This window comes from Pelmatolapia mariae, linkage group LG13 (genome assembly GCF_036321145.2).
Source record: "Pelmatolapia mariae isolate MD_Pm_ZW linkage group LG13, Pm_UMD_F_2, whole genome shotgun sequence".
NCBI classification, from domain to species: Eukaryota; Metazoa; Chordata; class Actinopteri; order Cichliformes; family Cichlidae; genus Pelmatolapia; species Pelmatolapia mariae.
The window spans coordinates 14105881-14121085 of record NC_086238.1 but is presented as its reverse complement, the minus strand read 5'-3'; the positions used below and the strand labels follow the sequence as shown (position 1 = coordinate 14121085).

General features: G+C 40.0%; 1 protein-coding gene across 2 annotated transcripts in view; it reads left to right on the top strand.

The window, feature by feature from the left end:
- wdr27 (WD repeat domain 27) overlaps positions 1-11907 on the top strand; it is a 53654-nt gene extending 41747 nt beyond the window's left edge. For both annotated transcript variants that reach the window (XM_063492275.1, XM_063492274.1), the window contains exon 24: positions 11067-11907. In XM_063492275.1, coding sequence (XP_063348345.1) covers positions 11067-11180 — 114 coding nt within the window. In that variant the 3' untranslated portion in view covers positions 11181-11907. The remainder of the gene's footprint in view (positions 1-11066) is intronic.
- Positions 11908-15205: the final 3298 nt, after the last annotated feature.

Sequence of the window (15205 nt, the reverse complement as noted above, 5' to 3'; positions counted from 1 at the left end):
TCATAGCCATTATCTGGCTGAAGTACAGTGATCTGCAGAGTTTGAAGACACACTTCATCAGTCAGGGCGTGCTTGCTCAACATTAGTACTTCTGTACATTTTGTTTTACTTGATGGGACAAAGCAGAAATTCAAAAACAAGACATGTTGAATCAATAGACTGGATCTTTATCTTAGTTTCCACCACAGGTGTCAGGTTGTAGATTGAAATAGTGATATATATCTTATCAGAAAGTAAATGTATATAATGTATTAATGATGAACATATACTCTAGTAGTAGTATTTCAATTCTCCCATTCATGTAACAGGCCTTTGCATACAGAATACATTATAAAAAATGAGGGTTTTGCTGTAAAAACCAGTACAGCCTTGCCACAAACTAGGTCAAACTAGGCTGAAAGTTGATATAAGAATTATGTTGATGTTAAGACGTACTGGCATCTAAATGTTTAGTTAGGTAATTTATCTGAGTCTTGTGGATTAGTCAAGTCATTTTTGCCTGTTTTGTTGAATTTTAGTGGACGTCACAAGTTTAGCTTACTGGTAAATTGTCCTCTGCATTTTGTCAACCAATTATCTGATTGCGGTTAGTACACAGCTGGGCACAGTTGCATGCATCCACCACAGATCGCTGTTCCCAAAATGATTTCAGGGTGGTTTGACAAAACCCGTTTAGGGAGGCAGTTTTGTTCAGTTGTCATTGGAGATGGGTCTGATGACATAAAAGCTCAGTAAATGTTATGATTCCATCCATAGCACTGGTATGACTTTATTTACTGGTTCTTTAATTTTTCCTCAGTTTCTCAAAAGTTCAGTTACTCCCTTTGTCCATAATTTTGCCAGATGTGATCATTAGCAAATCTTGTTTGCTTACTTGTGAAGCAGATAGTTTATTTTAACCCTGCAGAAGTGCCTGTTCACCTGGTGCTAACTTATACTTTACTCAGTTTATCTAGGTTTGTTTGCCTGTGTGGAATTGCGTGCTTACCTATCTGTGGTTGAATTTTTGTGAGCCAAAAGCAATAAGTCAAAAGTTATTTTAAGTTCAAGAAGTCCTGAGAAATGGCCGGTTAGTTCTAAAGTTAACCATGTGATATATTGGAAATGTGCGGTATTCCCTGTGCCCATGCTTTCTCCTAAGACAAAGTGCTGGAAAAAAATGTCCCTAACCTGTGTTCACCTTGCTGTTGATCTACATTTGAGGGCCAGATGTTCTCCATATTTACAGCTGTGAGAAACTTCTGATGGGAGACACAGACAGATAATGCAATGCATATTTTCCACTCGTTTATCACTCATGTTTTCCACCTGAATACTTAAAAGAGAATCAAGCAGACAGATCCACCTCAGGGTTTATTCCCTTAGGTTTATTCCTGTACTTTAGTCTGTAATTAGGGGTTTTAGCTTTTATTGTCACTTCACAATGCTGTCTTATAAAATTGTGTGGGAGTTGCATTGTATGCAGCTGTAAATTTGTTTGCAATTTGTTTGCTTACCCGTGTTGGACTTTAATGTGCTACAGCAGAAGGATTTTCACATGCAACAGGGGTGTTCTTGTCATTCCTTGCATATAATACAAAATAGGATGTTCTTTTTTTCTTTTTTGAGATTACAATTTAGTAGTGCCTTTAAACAAGGCAGTCATGCTACTGTATCCACAGGTACTTTTTCCACTGAATTTGGAATTTTGGATTCATATGTAAAGAAAAATGCTTTAGCCAGAAGTGAAGAAACGGGTCACTGGGTCAGATGAGGGGCACAGATTTCATGGCGCTGCACACTGTTTGGATTACTCATATTTCTGTACTGTGTCATCCTGACCTGCTGATAGCTTGACTATCAGCAGTTCACTTCAAAAGACGGTTCATTATTGGTGTAGATGAGCTCTTCTAAGCATCTGTTGAACCAGTTGTTACTCTCTTTTTGAAAATGTCCCTCTTCTTTGTCTAAAGAGCTTGCAAATAAAATGGTTCATCTTCTTCGGTTCTAAAAGCAGTTGCTCTAAGAATTGAAGAAGCTTCTTGGATGAGAGGTGAAACGTCTTCAAGAAACTTAAAGAAGTCCAGACGCTTTTCTTTCCAAGCTCTTTAGACTACGATGACCTGGATGACTGAGAACCTTACAGACATGTCATTCTTCTTTCTGACACTTGATCTTTAAGTTAAGGACCTTGTTCATCTAAACCTCAGTGAGTAATTTAGCAAACAAACTGAAGCCAGCTGATGCTTAAAGTGTTTTTTTTTGTGTTGCTTTTTTGCCTACTGATGCCTTCTCAGTGATTTGGTTTAGCACTGAATATAGATGAATATTGAAAGCCTGCATCTAATTCTGTGCTCCTCATTGGAATTTTTTTCCTATAAAAGTTGTTAGTATCAGTTGTAGATAATTTTGTTTCTGTAGAAATAAAGTTTTCATTTTAATTACGAAAATTAAAGTTCCCCTAGTCCCCAGACTCCTCTACAGAAGGCATGTCAGTGGGTTTAGGGAGGTCCTAAAAGTATTCCATGACTGCCTGACTATATCCTCAGTTGAATTCAGCAGCACCACACTTACACTGTACACCCTGTGAGTGGAGCTTCGGCTGCCAGTACCCATTGGCTGCCTCCAAAGTCCCACAGGCTAACCAAGCCCAATAGGACTCCGTCTTCAGCTTGATTACTCACTTCACCTACAGTGTCCACCATCAGGTTCAGGCATTACCACCATGACACCTTGCGGCCAAAACTCCTTGCAGCTGCCTCGGCAATGGAGGCACAGAACATGATCCATTTGGACTGAATGTCCCCAGCCTCCCTCGGAATGCTGTCGAAGTTCTGCCAGAGATGGGAGCTAAAGATCTCCCAGACTAAGGCCTTTCCCAGATGTTCCCAGCTCACTGTTAGTATATATTTAGGTGTGCCAGGTCTTTCCAGCATCCTCCCCTACCCCTTGATAGGTGATCATCAGTTGACAGCTCAGCTCCTCCCTTCACCCAAGTGTCCAGAACATATGGCTATGTATGATGCCATTACATAATCGATCACTGGCCTGATGCCACATGCACTTAAGGACATATTTATGTGCAAACATGGTGTTTTTTTTGGACAAACTATGATTTCTACAGAAGTCTAATAGCAAAACACCACCTGGGTTCAGATCAGAAAGGCCATTCCTCCCAATTACACCCCTTCAGGGATCACTGTCGTTGCCCACATGAGCATTGAAGTCTCCCAGAAGAATGACGGTGTGTGACCCCAAAAAGTTAGGGCCACATACTGAGTAAGCTGAGGGGATATAAGAATACCCACCCCTGCCCGCCAATTCTCAATGAAGGCGATTCCAGACTGGTTCAGAGCCAAAGGCTTGTGTTGAGGTGAACCCAACTATAACTCAACCACACACACCATCTTAGGGTCTTTCCCCACCAGAGAGGTGACGTTCTATTTCTCAATAGCCAGCCTTGACAGCTGGGGATCAGATCGTCATGGGCTTCTGCCCCTGACTGCTGCTCGGCACACATTGCAGCCAACCCATATGGCGCCTCCTGCGGGTGCTGGGCCTACAGGAGGGTGGGCCCAATTTGCTCCTTCGGGCTGCACCGGCCAGACCCCAAGGCTGCTACAGCTCAGTCATTGGATGCTCCCCCTCTGGCTCCCTCCCCAGGCCTGGCTCCAGGGTGGGGCCCCGGTAACCCTATCCCAGGCAGGGTACACTGGTCTACCTAATTTTCAGATATTTATAGGGGTAAAAAGATGGATAGAAAAAAAAAACATCTGCTTAATATTAGACGAAAATACAAAAGTTTTTAAAAAATGATTTCATTTATCAAGGGAAAAATCAGCCACCAACCTATCTCGTTGTGTGTAAAATAATAAGTGGCCCTTAACAGGTATGGACTGAGACAAAAAAAATCAGCCCTAGCATTTTTGGTCCAAGCAGGCCACCATGATTGGTCGCAAATGGTCCAGTTAAATATGCGCACATAAAAATATTTGAAACTATCATTATGTGTATCAGTTTTTTTTATCTGGTTGGTAGAGTTGTTGGATTAGGACATCTTAGCTGATACTAGTTAAATATAAAGTGTAGCTCTTAATTGTCACATACTGTAGAAACTGCAGTGCAACTGTATGTATATATAATATGCATACACATACTGTATTATGTTTCAATTTCAATTTGTTGGATTATTGATATTGAAAGTTTTTCTTTTTAATCAGGTTGTAAAGTTGTTGTTGGATTCAGACATTTTAGTAGCACTGCATGCATGTGACAATGAAAAACTACTCTTTAACTGTTAGTCAAAGCAGTTAAGCGGGAGACGGATCGATCAAAATATTGATAGTATTGATGCTTCCACTGGGATTAGATCTCTTTTGTTCTGTTAGGCAACTATTGTGAAAAGTAAAAATCACAGTGATTTTGTGGTTATTAAAATGTGTTCAGAATATGCATTTCATGATGATTCATCTCATAAGTCATGACACATTGCACTCCTCTACATAGGCTGTCTTCATAGGTTAAGTATTTATATCAGTATTAGTATTGGCAAAAGTGGTCCTGTATTTACTTGGTATTGTACTGAAATTTGTGGCATCACACATCACTAGTAGTCATTAATTTTACTTTAAAATTTGAATCTCTACTTTCCATCCATTTTCTTACCATGTTATTTAGACCTTCCTCCATCTCTTTCTCACTCTGTTATTGAGACTACTATCCCTTCTCCTGCATTTCTCTGTTTAGCGCCTCTTGTGACTACGAGGGGTTGTTGCCAGTTGTTGCTGGTACTATTGCTGCTTATATGTCCGTTAATTTGACATATATTGCACCATTTCACTTTTGTTTGTCCATCTTTATCAGCGTCTTCAACAATAAACTCTACAAGGTGCATGAGTGCAATGGGAACATAGGGGCCAGATTTGATTGGGCAATCCAGTGTCACTAATGAACAAATGGGTTTCTGTTAGTGCTTGCATGGCCGGGGTGCAGCAGCCCCACAAGCCGGCCTGTAGCCTGTATAATTATCAACAAAGAAAAAAAAATATTGACCCATCAGCCCACAAGTACGTTGGCCCACCAGGCAAATGCGTAGTATGCTAGATTACCAGTCCAGCCCTGCCCCCTAAACATAATAACTGGTTAACCACTTTGGCAGCAAAAACTGTAATCAAGCATTTGCAATAGCTGGCAATGAGTCGTTCACATCACTGTGAAGGAATTTTGGCCCACTCTTCTTTGCCAAATTGTTTTTATTCAGTGCAATTCAGTTATTAGATTTAGGGGTCGATTACTTTTCCACATATAGCCAGGTAGATTTGGATAGCTTTTTTCTTTAGTAAATAAAACCATAATTTAACATTTAAAATGTATCTAATTTTACACTTTGTTTGATGATCTGAAACATTTAAGTGTAACAAATGTGCAAAAAAACTAAAAAATCACTAATGGCTCAAATACTTTTTCACACCACTGTATCTTACTGTAAGTTACTGGACCACCTCGCTACACGTCTGGTCAGTTTCTGAGTCATACATCTGTTTTTGTTTTGTTTTTTGTTATAACCTACTGTCTCCTTTTAGAGTCTTTGGACTAAGTGAACGTTTTTGAACTCTGAGGTACTTGGTTCTCATTTGCACTTAGTGTGTTGGAGGTAGCGCAGGACCATGACCACTTGCTGACACAATCAGTTGTCTGCAAAACTTTAACACGTACGATCATCCAAACTAAGATGAACAAAGAGTGAGTCATATCTGTGACTTTTCATGCTAAGTGCTTTTCTTGTCTCTCTATGTCAGCTTTTATCATCTTTACTTTTCGCAGCCGGGCAAAAAAAACCCAGCTGTTGTCCCAGTAGACATTTTTTACTGTATCATTTTTAATTCGTGGCCATTTGGCAGCTGTTACTCACACAGCAGGGATGGTCTAGGATATAAAAGGATCATTGGAGTTTTTCCCTGGGATGCAGCACAGTACGATCAGCACAATTACAGCTGTAATGAATAGCAATTCAATTTTATATCTTCGTGGTTGCAACTGCTGGTTGGAAAAAGTAGCACATTTGAGGACTCCAGTGAAATAAGATGCACTTTCTGATGCTGTTACATTATTACTTTATTAGTTTACAATGGTTTTCAGGTTATTTAACAGTAAAAATCATTGGTTGTTGCTACCTATTTTACCTAACAGCACCACACAAGCCAATATATCAGTAATCTTGGTTTATCACGAATACCAATGATGTCAGCGCAACACTTTGATTCATGTACATTGTACACTCACAGCCACTTTATTAGGCACACTTTTCTAGCAGTGGGTTGACCATTATTTTGCCGTCAGAACTACTGCAGGCAGATTAAACAAGATGCTGGAAACTTTCCTGGGAGATTGACATGATACCACAGTTGCTGCAGATTTGCCAGCTGCATATCCAAATGCAAATCTCCCATTCTGTCACATCCCAAAGGTACTCTGTTGGATGAAGTTTGTTTGGAGCTTCATGATATGGTGCATAATCCTGCTGGAAGCAGCCATCAGAAGATGAGTACACTGAGAGCATAAAAGGGATGACACAGTTAGCAGGAAAACTGTGGCAATTCAGTGATGTTCAACGCTATAACACCACTAATTTGTTGATACAAGGTGGAATGGAGCCCTCCTTTCATGTTGTTTACTTCAAATTTTGACCCTACCATCCAAACCTTGCAGCATAAATTGAGGAAGCAACATTTTTACAGTCTCCGGTTCCCCAGTTTTTGTGAGCCTGTGTGTCGCCTCAGCTTCCTATTGTTAGCTGACACAAGTGCTACCCAGTGTGGTCTGGGTGTGGTATTCAGCAGTTTCTCAAATACTCAGACCAAAGCATCTGGCACCAACAACCATGTCTCATTCAAGTAGACATGTTCAAGTCAACTTCAATGTGTCTACTTGCCCATTGAGCTGCCCATTTGATTGGCTGATTACAGACAGACAGACAGACAGACAGACAGACAGACAGACAGACAGACAGACAGACAGACAGACAGACAGACAGACAGACAGACAGACAGACAGACAGACAGACAGACAGACAGATAGATAGATAGATAGATAGATAGATAGATAGATATGTTTCCTCTTGACCTCAGACATTACCCCCTTCTTACTGTCACAGCCAGAGAATAAATACAGAGGTGGACTGCTGTCTACTCCAGAATGTGACATTACAGTGAGACACAGACTGAGCTGAGACAGCCTGGCCTGTGTTCAGCACAGCTGGAACTGCAATGAACAGGAAGTTTCAAAGTCACAAGAGACATTTTTAAGTATCGAAACCTTTCACATGCATTAGACAGAACTTCTTCAGTTGGCTGTGGTCTTAGGTAATAATGGTGAACTTCCTTTGTCCCAGTACTCAAAATGTTAAGTACAGAGCCGTGAGTACAATCAGATTTCTCAATTTTTTCTATTTTCCCTCATTTTATGCAATTGTAATGTTTTAAAGATACACAGATATAAAGATTTACTTTTAAAAAATATAAGGGTAAGCGGAGGATATAAAACATTATATTTTATATAACTACTTTCTTATATTCACCCAGATGGTATTGTCTGTTGTCTAATGTCTAAAAGGTTCTGAGTGTGAATATATCCATAAGTTACCAACTATTTATCACCACGAGCAACAGACTATACATTTCTTTTATTGATCCCATGTCTATGTAAAGTCATGACTGAGATAACCGTGGTGACCGTCTGCCCCTTTTTCCATCTGTCATCTGGATCCTCCTTCAACTCTCAGCATGTTCACTACAGAACATCTTGCTACGTTGGCGTTTGTGAAATTTGTGCTCCACAGCTGATGAATGGCATCCTCTGGGAGGGGAAAACACATTGTTCGCCATATTATCAAATCCTTAGCTTTTGCTCATACCGGTTTCTATAGACATATACTTTCTGTCATCCAGAGTGCCAAAATTTGACTCACCATTGAAAATCTAATCCACATTGCATTCTCAATCGGCATTTTTATTCTGGCTTTGAACTGTTGATTTGTGGTCTCTTTTCCGTGGTGTTGAGCCAGTTGCTAACAATAAATTATGCAACATGCGTGACAAACCATGCAAAGGATTTTCTGATCTTACTCAGAATTCCTAAAAAGTTTGGACTTGGACTTTGTTCAACCAAACCTGAAAACAAATGAACAAAACTCACAAATGGAGCCTCAGGTTATGTGCGTAAGGTTATCTAAAATTCCACAGAAATCAAACTTGATGAAAACTGTGTCTGTCTTGAAAATGAAGCTGTAATGACAGCCAAACCTGTCATGACCCACAATGACTCCTTTCTGTGTTTCTATAGTAAGTCAGTATTTTTAACAAAAACATCTGATACCAAAGGTCACATAAAACCTTCAGCTAACCTTATTATTTGGGCTTGTTTGGGGCAAAATAAAAGTTTAAGGTTGCGGAGATGGAATGTGTTGGATTCTTTTGGACTTTTCTGTGTATATCTCTTAACACTACATGCTTACATTGGTGTATTATCACAGTAACAGTGGTTTTGGATCAGAGTTGATCCAAAACCATGGTTGCTACTGTAGCTGTCGTCTAACTCTCATAGGTTTTAGGTCAAGGATGTCAAACTCATTTTACATTGTGGACTGTATACAGCCCACTTAGCTCTTAAGTGGGCTAGACCAGTGTAACTCCCCTTTCTGTTAGTGTAAAGAAACTTAACTACACATTTAATCCCTAAGAAAATGAAAATGAAGTGCAATTTTGACAATAAGTCTCAGTTTTTCTATATAATTACAAAATCTTGCCTAATTGTGCCATAAATCTGCCATATTAAAGAAATATGTCAGAAATAAATGTGTAAAATGACAGTAAATGTTCTAGTTGTTCATTCCCCAGTTAAGTCCTGTAATAATAAAGTAGAAAGTTGTTAACTGACTTTTTTAACTTTAACTGTTAACTGTGACCCAACTGGAAAAGTTGGAAATGTCTACAGTTGTGAACAAAAAATGAAAATCAGGAATTCTTCTTTCTTTTTTTTGCTTTACTTTTGTGCAATATGAATGGCCATGGTGGAGGTATTTTTTTTATTAGGAAAAGCTATAAAACGTATGAAAATACAGTTCACATTTTCCAAAGCCTTCCAGTGGGCCAGATTGGAGTCTTTCCTGGGCTGATTCTGGCCCCCGGGACTTATGTTTGACATCCCTGTTTTAGGCTTTTCAGCTGCCTGGGAGCAAGAACCAGACAGCCTGGCTGTTGTTGATTAAGGTCATTGAGGTGGACGTCATGGTGTACAAAGACTCACGATCACATACTATGCATATTTAGATGTAATATGTTTGTGCTCACTGGGTCGCCTTTATGAGGAAGTTAACTTGTCTCTGGGATTCACACTCGCCAGGAATTCTTTAATGTGTCTATAGAAGAGAAACTGCAACTTTCACTCTTCAAAGGAAGAATGCATCCAGCCCAGTTTAGTGTGTTTGAGTCATCCTCAGACCTCAGCTATTGTGACTCCCTTTCCCAGCACAGGCATCTGCTTGCTGGTAAAGGATTATTTCTCCCGCATAAAACCTTTTTAGTACAAGGGAAAAAATGTTGGACCATTGTTGTACCAAATGTGTTTTTTATCACAACTTGGCAAATCATTGTTTGCCAAGATTCCTGATGTTATCATGCTTTTAAAAAAGATGCTGTCTTTACAGCCACCTCAGGTCTAGATAATCACCATAGGTAAAACTCCCTGATGGAGTATTCCCATTTTGTAAAATGTTGGTTTTTTTTGATTGGTTCTTTGTTTTTCTCCACTTACCTACAAAGGTGTCATATAGACGATGGACATACTGTGACATCATCCATTGGTTAGGGAAGTCTGAGTGTTTTGAGTGTCATCATTGAGGTTTTTGAAACATGGAAAGTAACGAGTGGATCTTACTGGACACGCTCACATGGTAGCTACTTGTCAGTCACATATGAGTCATTACCTGTCTTATTGCCCTTTAAGACTCTGGAGGACACCATAATTTACTAAATTATGAACTAAAAAAATGAAAAAGAACTGAACAATTAAGACCATCAACTCATCATGTAGATGTTTACTGAGGGTCAAAGGTCAAAGTGAGCCTAAGGTTTGTTTTACCCCTGACTTCTATACAACAAGATGTCTTTCTTTTTTTTTTTTCAAGCCAGAGGCGTCACCCCCTGTTAGACCATTAGAAAGAATGCAAGCTAAAGGCACCTCAGCATTCACTTTTCAGGCCCCGGAGGCCGTTACTTTATATAAAGTCTATGCTCATTTGTCCTTTAAGACTGGGTGGTAAAAATACACTTGGGTTGAAGTGGCATGAAATAGAGGTTATAACCGCTATTTGTGAGCTATCTTGAGTTATTTTTCCATAATATGGTATACTTTTATATTCTGAACAATTGCACATGTAAAAATGTGCTATAGGTCTCACTGCAAAGCCCACATAGAGGGTTTCCCACTGCTTCTGACGGACTGTCAGAGTGCTGAGGTAATGCTTCCTCAGCCTCATCTGCTCTCTTGGCTGATAGAGACATATGATTCACTGTGTACGTCTCACTAAAAATTATAGTCAAGCATTGATTGTCTGTATTTGTGCTCATCTGTGTGCAGCCTGCACATGTCATTAAGTGTGTAGTGTGTGCGTGTGTGTTTGCCTACAGGGTGTGGATTAATGCTAGTTTATTGTTGTGTTGTTGTGTGGGTGCCTTATTAATCTCCAAATGTTTGACTCACTGAGAGTATTGCTGGCAGGAACCTCAATCTCCTTGTTTGAATAAACAAAGTTATATAACAGAGTTAAGGCCTGGCAACATGATGTTTTGGGGGGGTTTTGGTGATAAATGGCAGGTATGGAAAATCAAGAATTTTGGTGGGGAACACAGTATGATCTTGACCTCAGTGGTGCTCTTCTTCTTCAGGGATCTAGGTGTGCCGTTATGAAACTCTGTATTCTAAATAGAGAGGTGGTAAAAAGAAGAGTGATGTCTGACACGGTTTCAGAAAAAAAGTGTGCAAAAATAAAAGCGTAATATGATGCCATGCTTTTTCTCTTTTCCTCACAGCTGCTAACTGGGACCCTGGATGGGAAGCTCAGGCTGTTTAAGTCCAGCAGTGGCTCTTCTTTGTCCTGTGACACCAGCGCTGCCGTGCACAGTGTCCTCAACAAGACTGTGTAATTACAGCTGGCCCCTGCAGAGCCCATGCAGGTTTTATTAATGCAGTTCCAACCCAATGAGTGGGATTTTCATTGGGAAAGAAGAATTTAAACGTTTTCTTTTTTTGCTCTTGGTTTAATGAAAAACAGGTAGAGTTATATAAAAATGTGCTCTTGTGTGTTCTTCCTCAGTGCTTAAAATTGTCAGTAGAAACCAGCCATTTCAGATCATTCGTCTTTGTTAAACTTCCTGCCCATGCTTCCAGCGCATTTCTTATTTAAAGGAAGCGCGGTGCTTTCTTTGAACTCGTTTAGCCACATTTTTTGTGATGCACGATTTAGTCAATTAAACATAATATCGCTAAATTTGCCAAAAACAATTATTATTAGCAGTTATTCACATCTGTTGCACATTCTGAATGGTCAAGCATAACGTTTAGTTTGTTCAGTATGTGGAACAGATGTACTTCTTATATCGCTGGCTGTGACCTCCACTTAGCAGATCAGCACGTAGAGCTATGACATCAACTGGGTGCAACCTCTTTGGCTGCCAGACACACAGATGCTCCTACTGTTCATACTGATACACCCATCTCCATTGTTTGTGCTGGACGTTTAGTCCTTTCTACCTCAGTCACAACAAACTGTCAGGTATTCTAATACATAGTAGAGGATATAAAGGCTCAATGTGAAATTTACATTTGACATGGCTACATTGTTGATGTTAATGTGAGTGTGGCGTATGAATAAACTGTTTCATCCTGGTTGTGTGTATTATATTTACTCATTTTTATTGTTGTGTTTAACAATATGTTGCTCTGATACTCTGATGTTACACTCAGGAGACATCAGTACTGGGTCAGACTTATTTTTGCCTTAATTCTTTGTGGCATACATTTAACAAGGTGCTGTAAACATTCCTCAGAGATTTTGGTCCATGTTGATATGATAGCATCACACAGTTGCAGACTTCACAAAGGTCCTCTGTTGGATTGAGATTTGGTGACTGTGGAGTTCATGAGTACAGTGAACTCACTGTCATGTTCAATGAACCAATTTGTACTCACGTACAGATAAAGTACAATAATTAATTATTTGTACTATGTTACTTCCTACCTCTGATTATGAATCAGATTATTAAAAACATTTAAAATGTTCCAAAACTCAATAACAACACAAAGATTGTTGTTCAGTTAAGAAGTGACATTTGAACCTGCTACCAGCTGTAGCCACCTGTGTTGGCACACAAATGTCCATACCACTATTTGTACATACCTTTGAGATGTATTACAAAATAAATCGGTGAATCCTATATAAAATAGTTTCCATAGCACAGTTCAGTATAAAGATGAAATTAGCTGCAGAGACCAAAACAGTTTTGTGCACAACACTGTAAACATGCTTATTTCAGCTGTAGGGGACTGACTCAATTTTGAAGCAAACCTCAAGTGGCCAGTTAAGGAACTGCACCAATAAGTTAGCTTTAGTTTTCCTCTTTCAGGTTTCCTCTTGCCTTTCTTGTAAACAACAGTATTTACAAGAAAGCTGGATAGGTTAATTGGATAATCCAAATTATCACTAGGTGTGGATGTGCGAATGAATGTGAGTGCGAATGGTTGGCTGTCCTTGTGTGTTGGCCCTGCGACAGACTGGCGACCTGTCCAGGGTGTACCCCGCCTCTCGCCCTATGACAGCTGGGATAGGCTCCAGCGCCCCCCGCGACCCTGAAAAGGATAAGCGGAAGCGAATGGATGGATGGATGGATGTTTCCCATTTGATGCAAGATTCCAGTTTATTTTCAGTGAGCTTTTTTCAAACTCTTCACTTATTCCACATTTGTGATGTTACAGTCTTATGCCAAAATAGATTCAATTCATTCTTCACCTCAAAATTCTACAAAAAAATTTAAATTTATTAAAAATACTAAATTAAAATATAACATGTATATTTGCATTCACAGCCTTTGCCATGACACTCAGAACTGAACTCAGGGGCATCCTGTTTCTGCTGGTCAGCTTGATTGGAGTCTACCTGTGGTTAATTAATTTGATTCGACATGAAGGTACACACCTGTCTACATAAGGTACCATAGTTGACAGTGCATGTCAGAGCATTAACCAAGCCATGACGCTCCTCTGTAGACAGAGGAGAAGGTCCAGAAGGACAGCCATTTCTGCAGCACTCCACTAATCAGACCTGTGTGGCAGAACGGCCAAACAAAAGCCCCTCCTCAGTAAAAGGCACATGACAACCAAAAAGTGCCAAAAAGCACCCAAAGGACTCTCAGACCAGAGAAACAAAATTCTCTGAAACAAAGATTAAACCCTTCGACTTGAATGCCAAACATCATGTCTGGAGGAAACCAGCCACTACTGATCCCTTGGCCAATACCATCCCTACAGCAGAGCATGGTGGTGGCAGCATCATGCTGTGGGGATGTTTTTCAGCAGCAGGAACTGGGAGACCAGTCAGGATCAAGGGAACGATGAATGCAGCAATGTACAGACATCCTTGATGATAACCTGCTCCAGAGCGCTCTGGACCTCAGACTTGGCTGAAGGTTCAGCTCCAAACAGGACAACAAACCTAAGCACACAGTTAATATAACAAAGTAGTGGCTTCAGGACCACTCTGTGAAAGTCCTTAAATGGCTCAGCCAGAGGCCACTGTCTCTATTCTTTTGTGTCATTCTTATATCTCCAAACAAGGTGACAGATTAATATGTTTTCTCTTACATTGATTTGGAAATAAAATCAAAAATAATTTTTGAAGTCACAAAGTCATGAATCCTATATCGCGTGTCCTCTTAGGTTCAACATTAAGCTTTCTATCTCAAGTTTAATACCACAGTTTATTGCTAAGTAACGTTTCCTGGTGATGTTTCATTTTCTTTGGAAAAACAGTTACTATCTCCTGCTCTGCTGCTCCTGTTACCTCCACCATATTATAAGCCTTAACTCAGTCTTCAGACAGAAAGGAGGAACACTCATCCCCTATCTGCAGGGGGACATAATTTCAAGCATCACTCATCCCCTGTCCATTAGGAAAAGATATCATAGTTGACGCATTATGTGATGGCGCTAAATCCACTGATAGTCTGCTCAGTCTTAACTTCCTCAGACTGTTTTCCGAAAACTGCTCATCTGTGTCTTGTCCCCTGTCCAGTATTCTGTATTTGATTTACTCTGCCCTTTTTGGACTGCTTACTTTAATTGATACCAAGGCAGGCTGTCTGTGAAGATGTGCAGCACGATCATCAGCTAGATCACGAAGTATAGCTTTGAAGTTGCACAGTACCAGCTGCCAGATATGGATAGGATTTATAGGGTGGTACCTCTTGCTTTGTCATGCATTACATTATGTATGTACTGTGTGCGTGTGTGTGTGTGTAGGTGCGTGTGTTTATGCCACAAAGATAGGTATGTACTGGCAACGCTGCGTTTTCCCTGTCACGGTGAGCTTTAGTGTTCCTGCAAGTAGGAGACACTTTTTATCGGAGCAGAACGATAAATTGTCTTTGGGGTAAATTGACGCAGCCATGTTCTTTCTCTATTTTCGTCCTGGAATGTGTGTATTCAGTGTCTTTCCTTGAATTAATTAACCTGAATTCAGTGAGCATGTGCTCTCAAAACAAAGTAATATATTGCCATATGTGCAAATCCTTTGTCTGTGTGAGGTCATTTTGGGTCCACTCCCTTCATCGAGCTCACCACTAAAGAATGAAGTACACTTGAAAATAAAAAGGACTTCAATGATATCCACACCCAAACATTATGAGTGTCCAACATTCAATCTCTCACAGTCTTTTGTCATTGAAACTGACAGAAAGAAGAACTTTGTCTCCAGCTTTGGAATTATTAGACGCTGGATATGACAGCACTGAACATGGTGTAACGTTGGAGGAAGATATGCAGAGCCCCCAGCATAATATACAAATATGTAGACGTCATTCCCCGCTATGTGGTTTGGTGGTCTTTTGGCTCGCTGGTCACAGTCTCATCAGCACTCTGAACACATTTCCCTTGGGTCATAATGAGGCACGTGAAC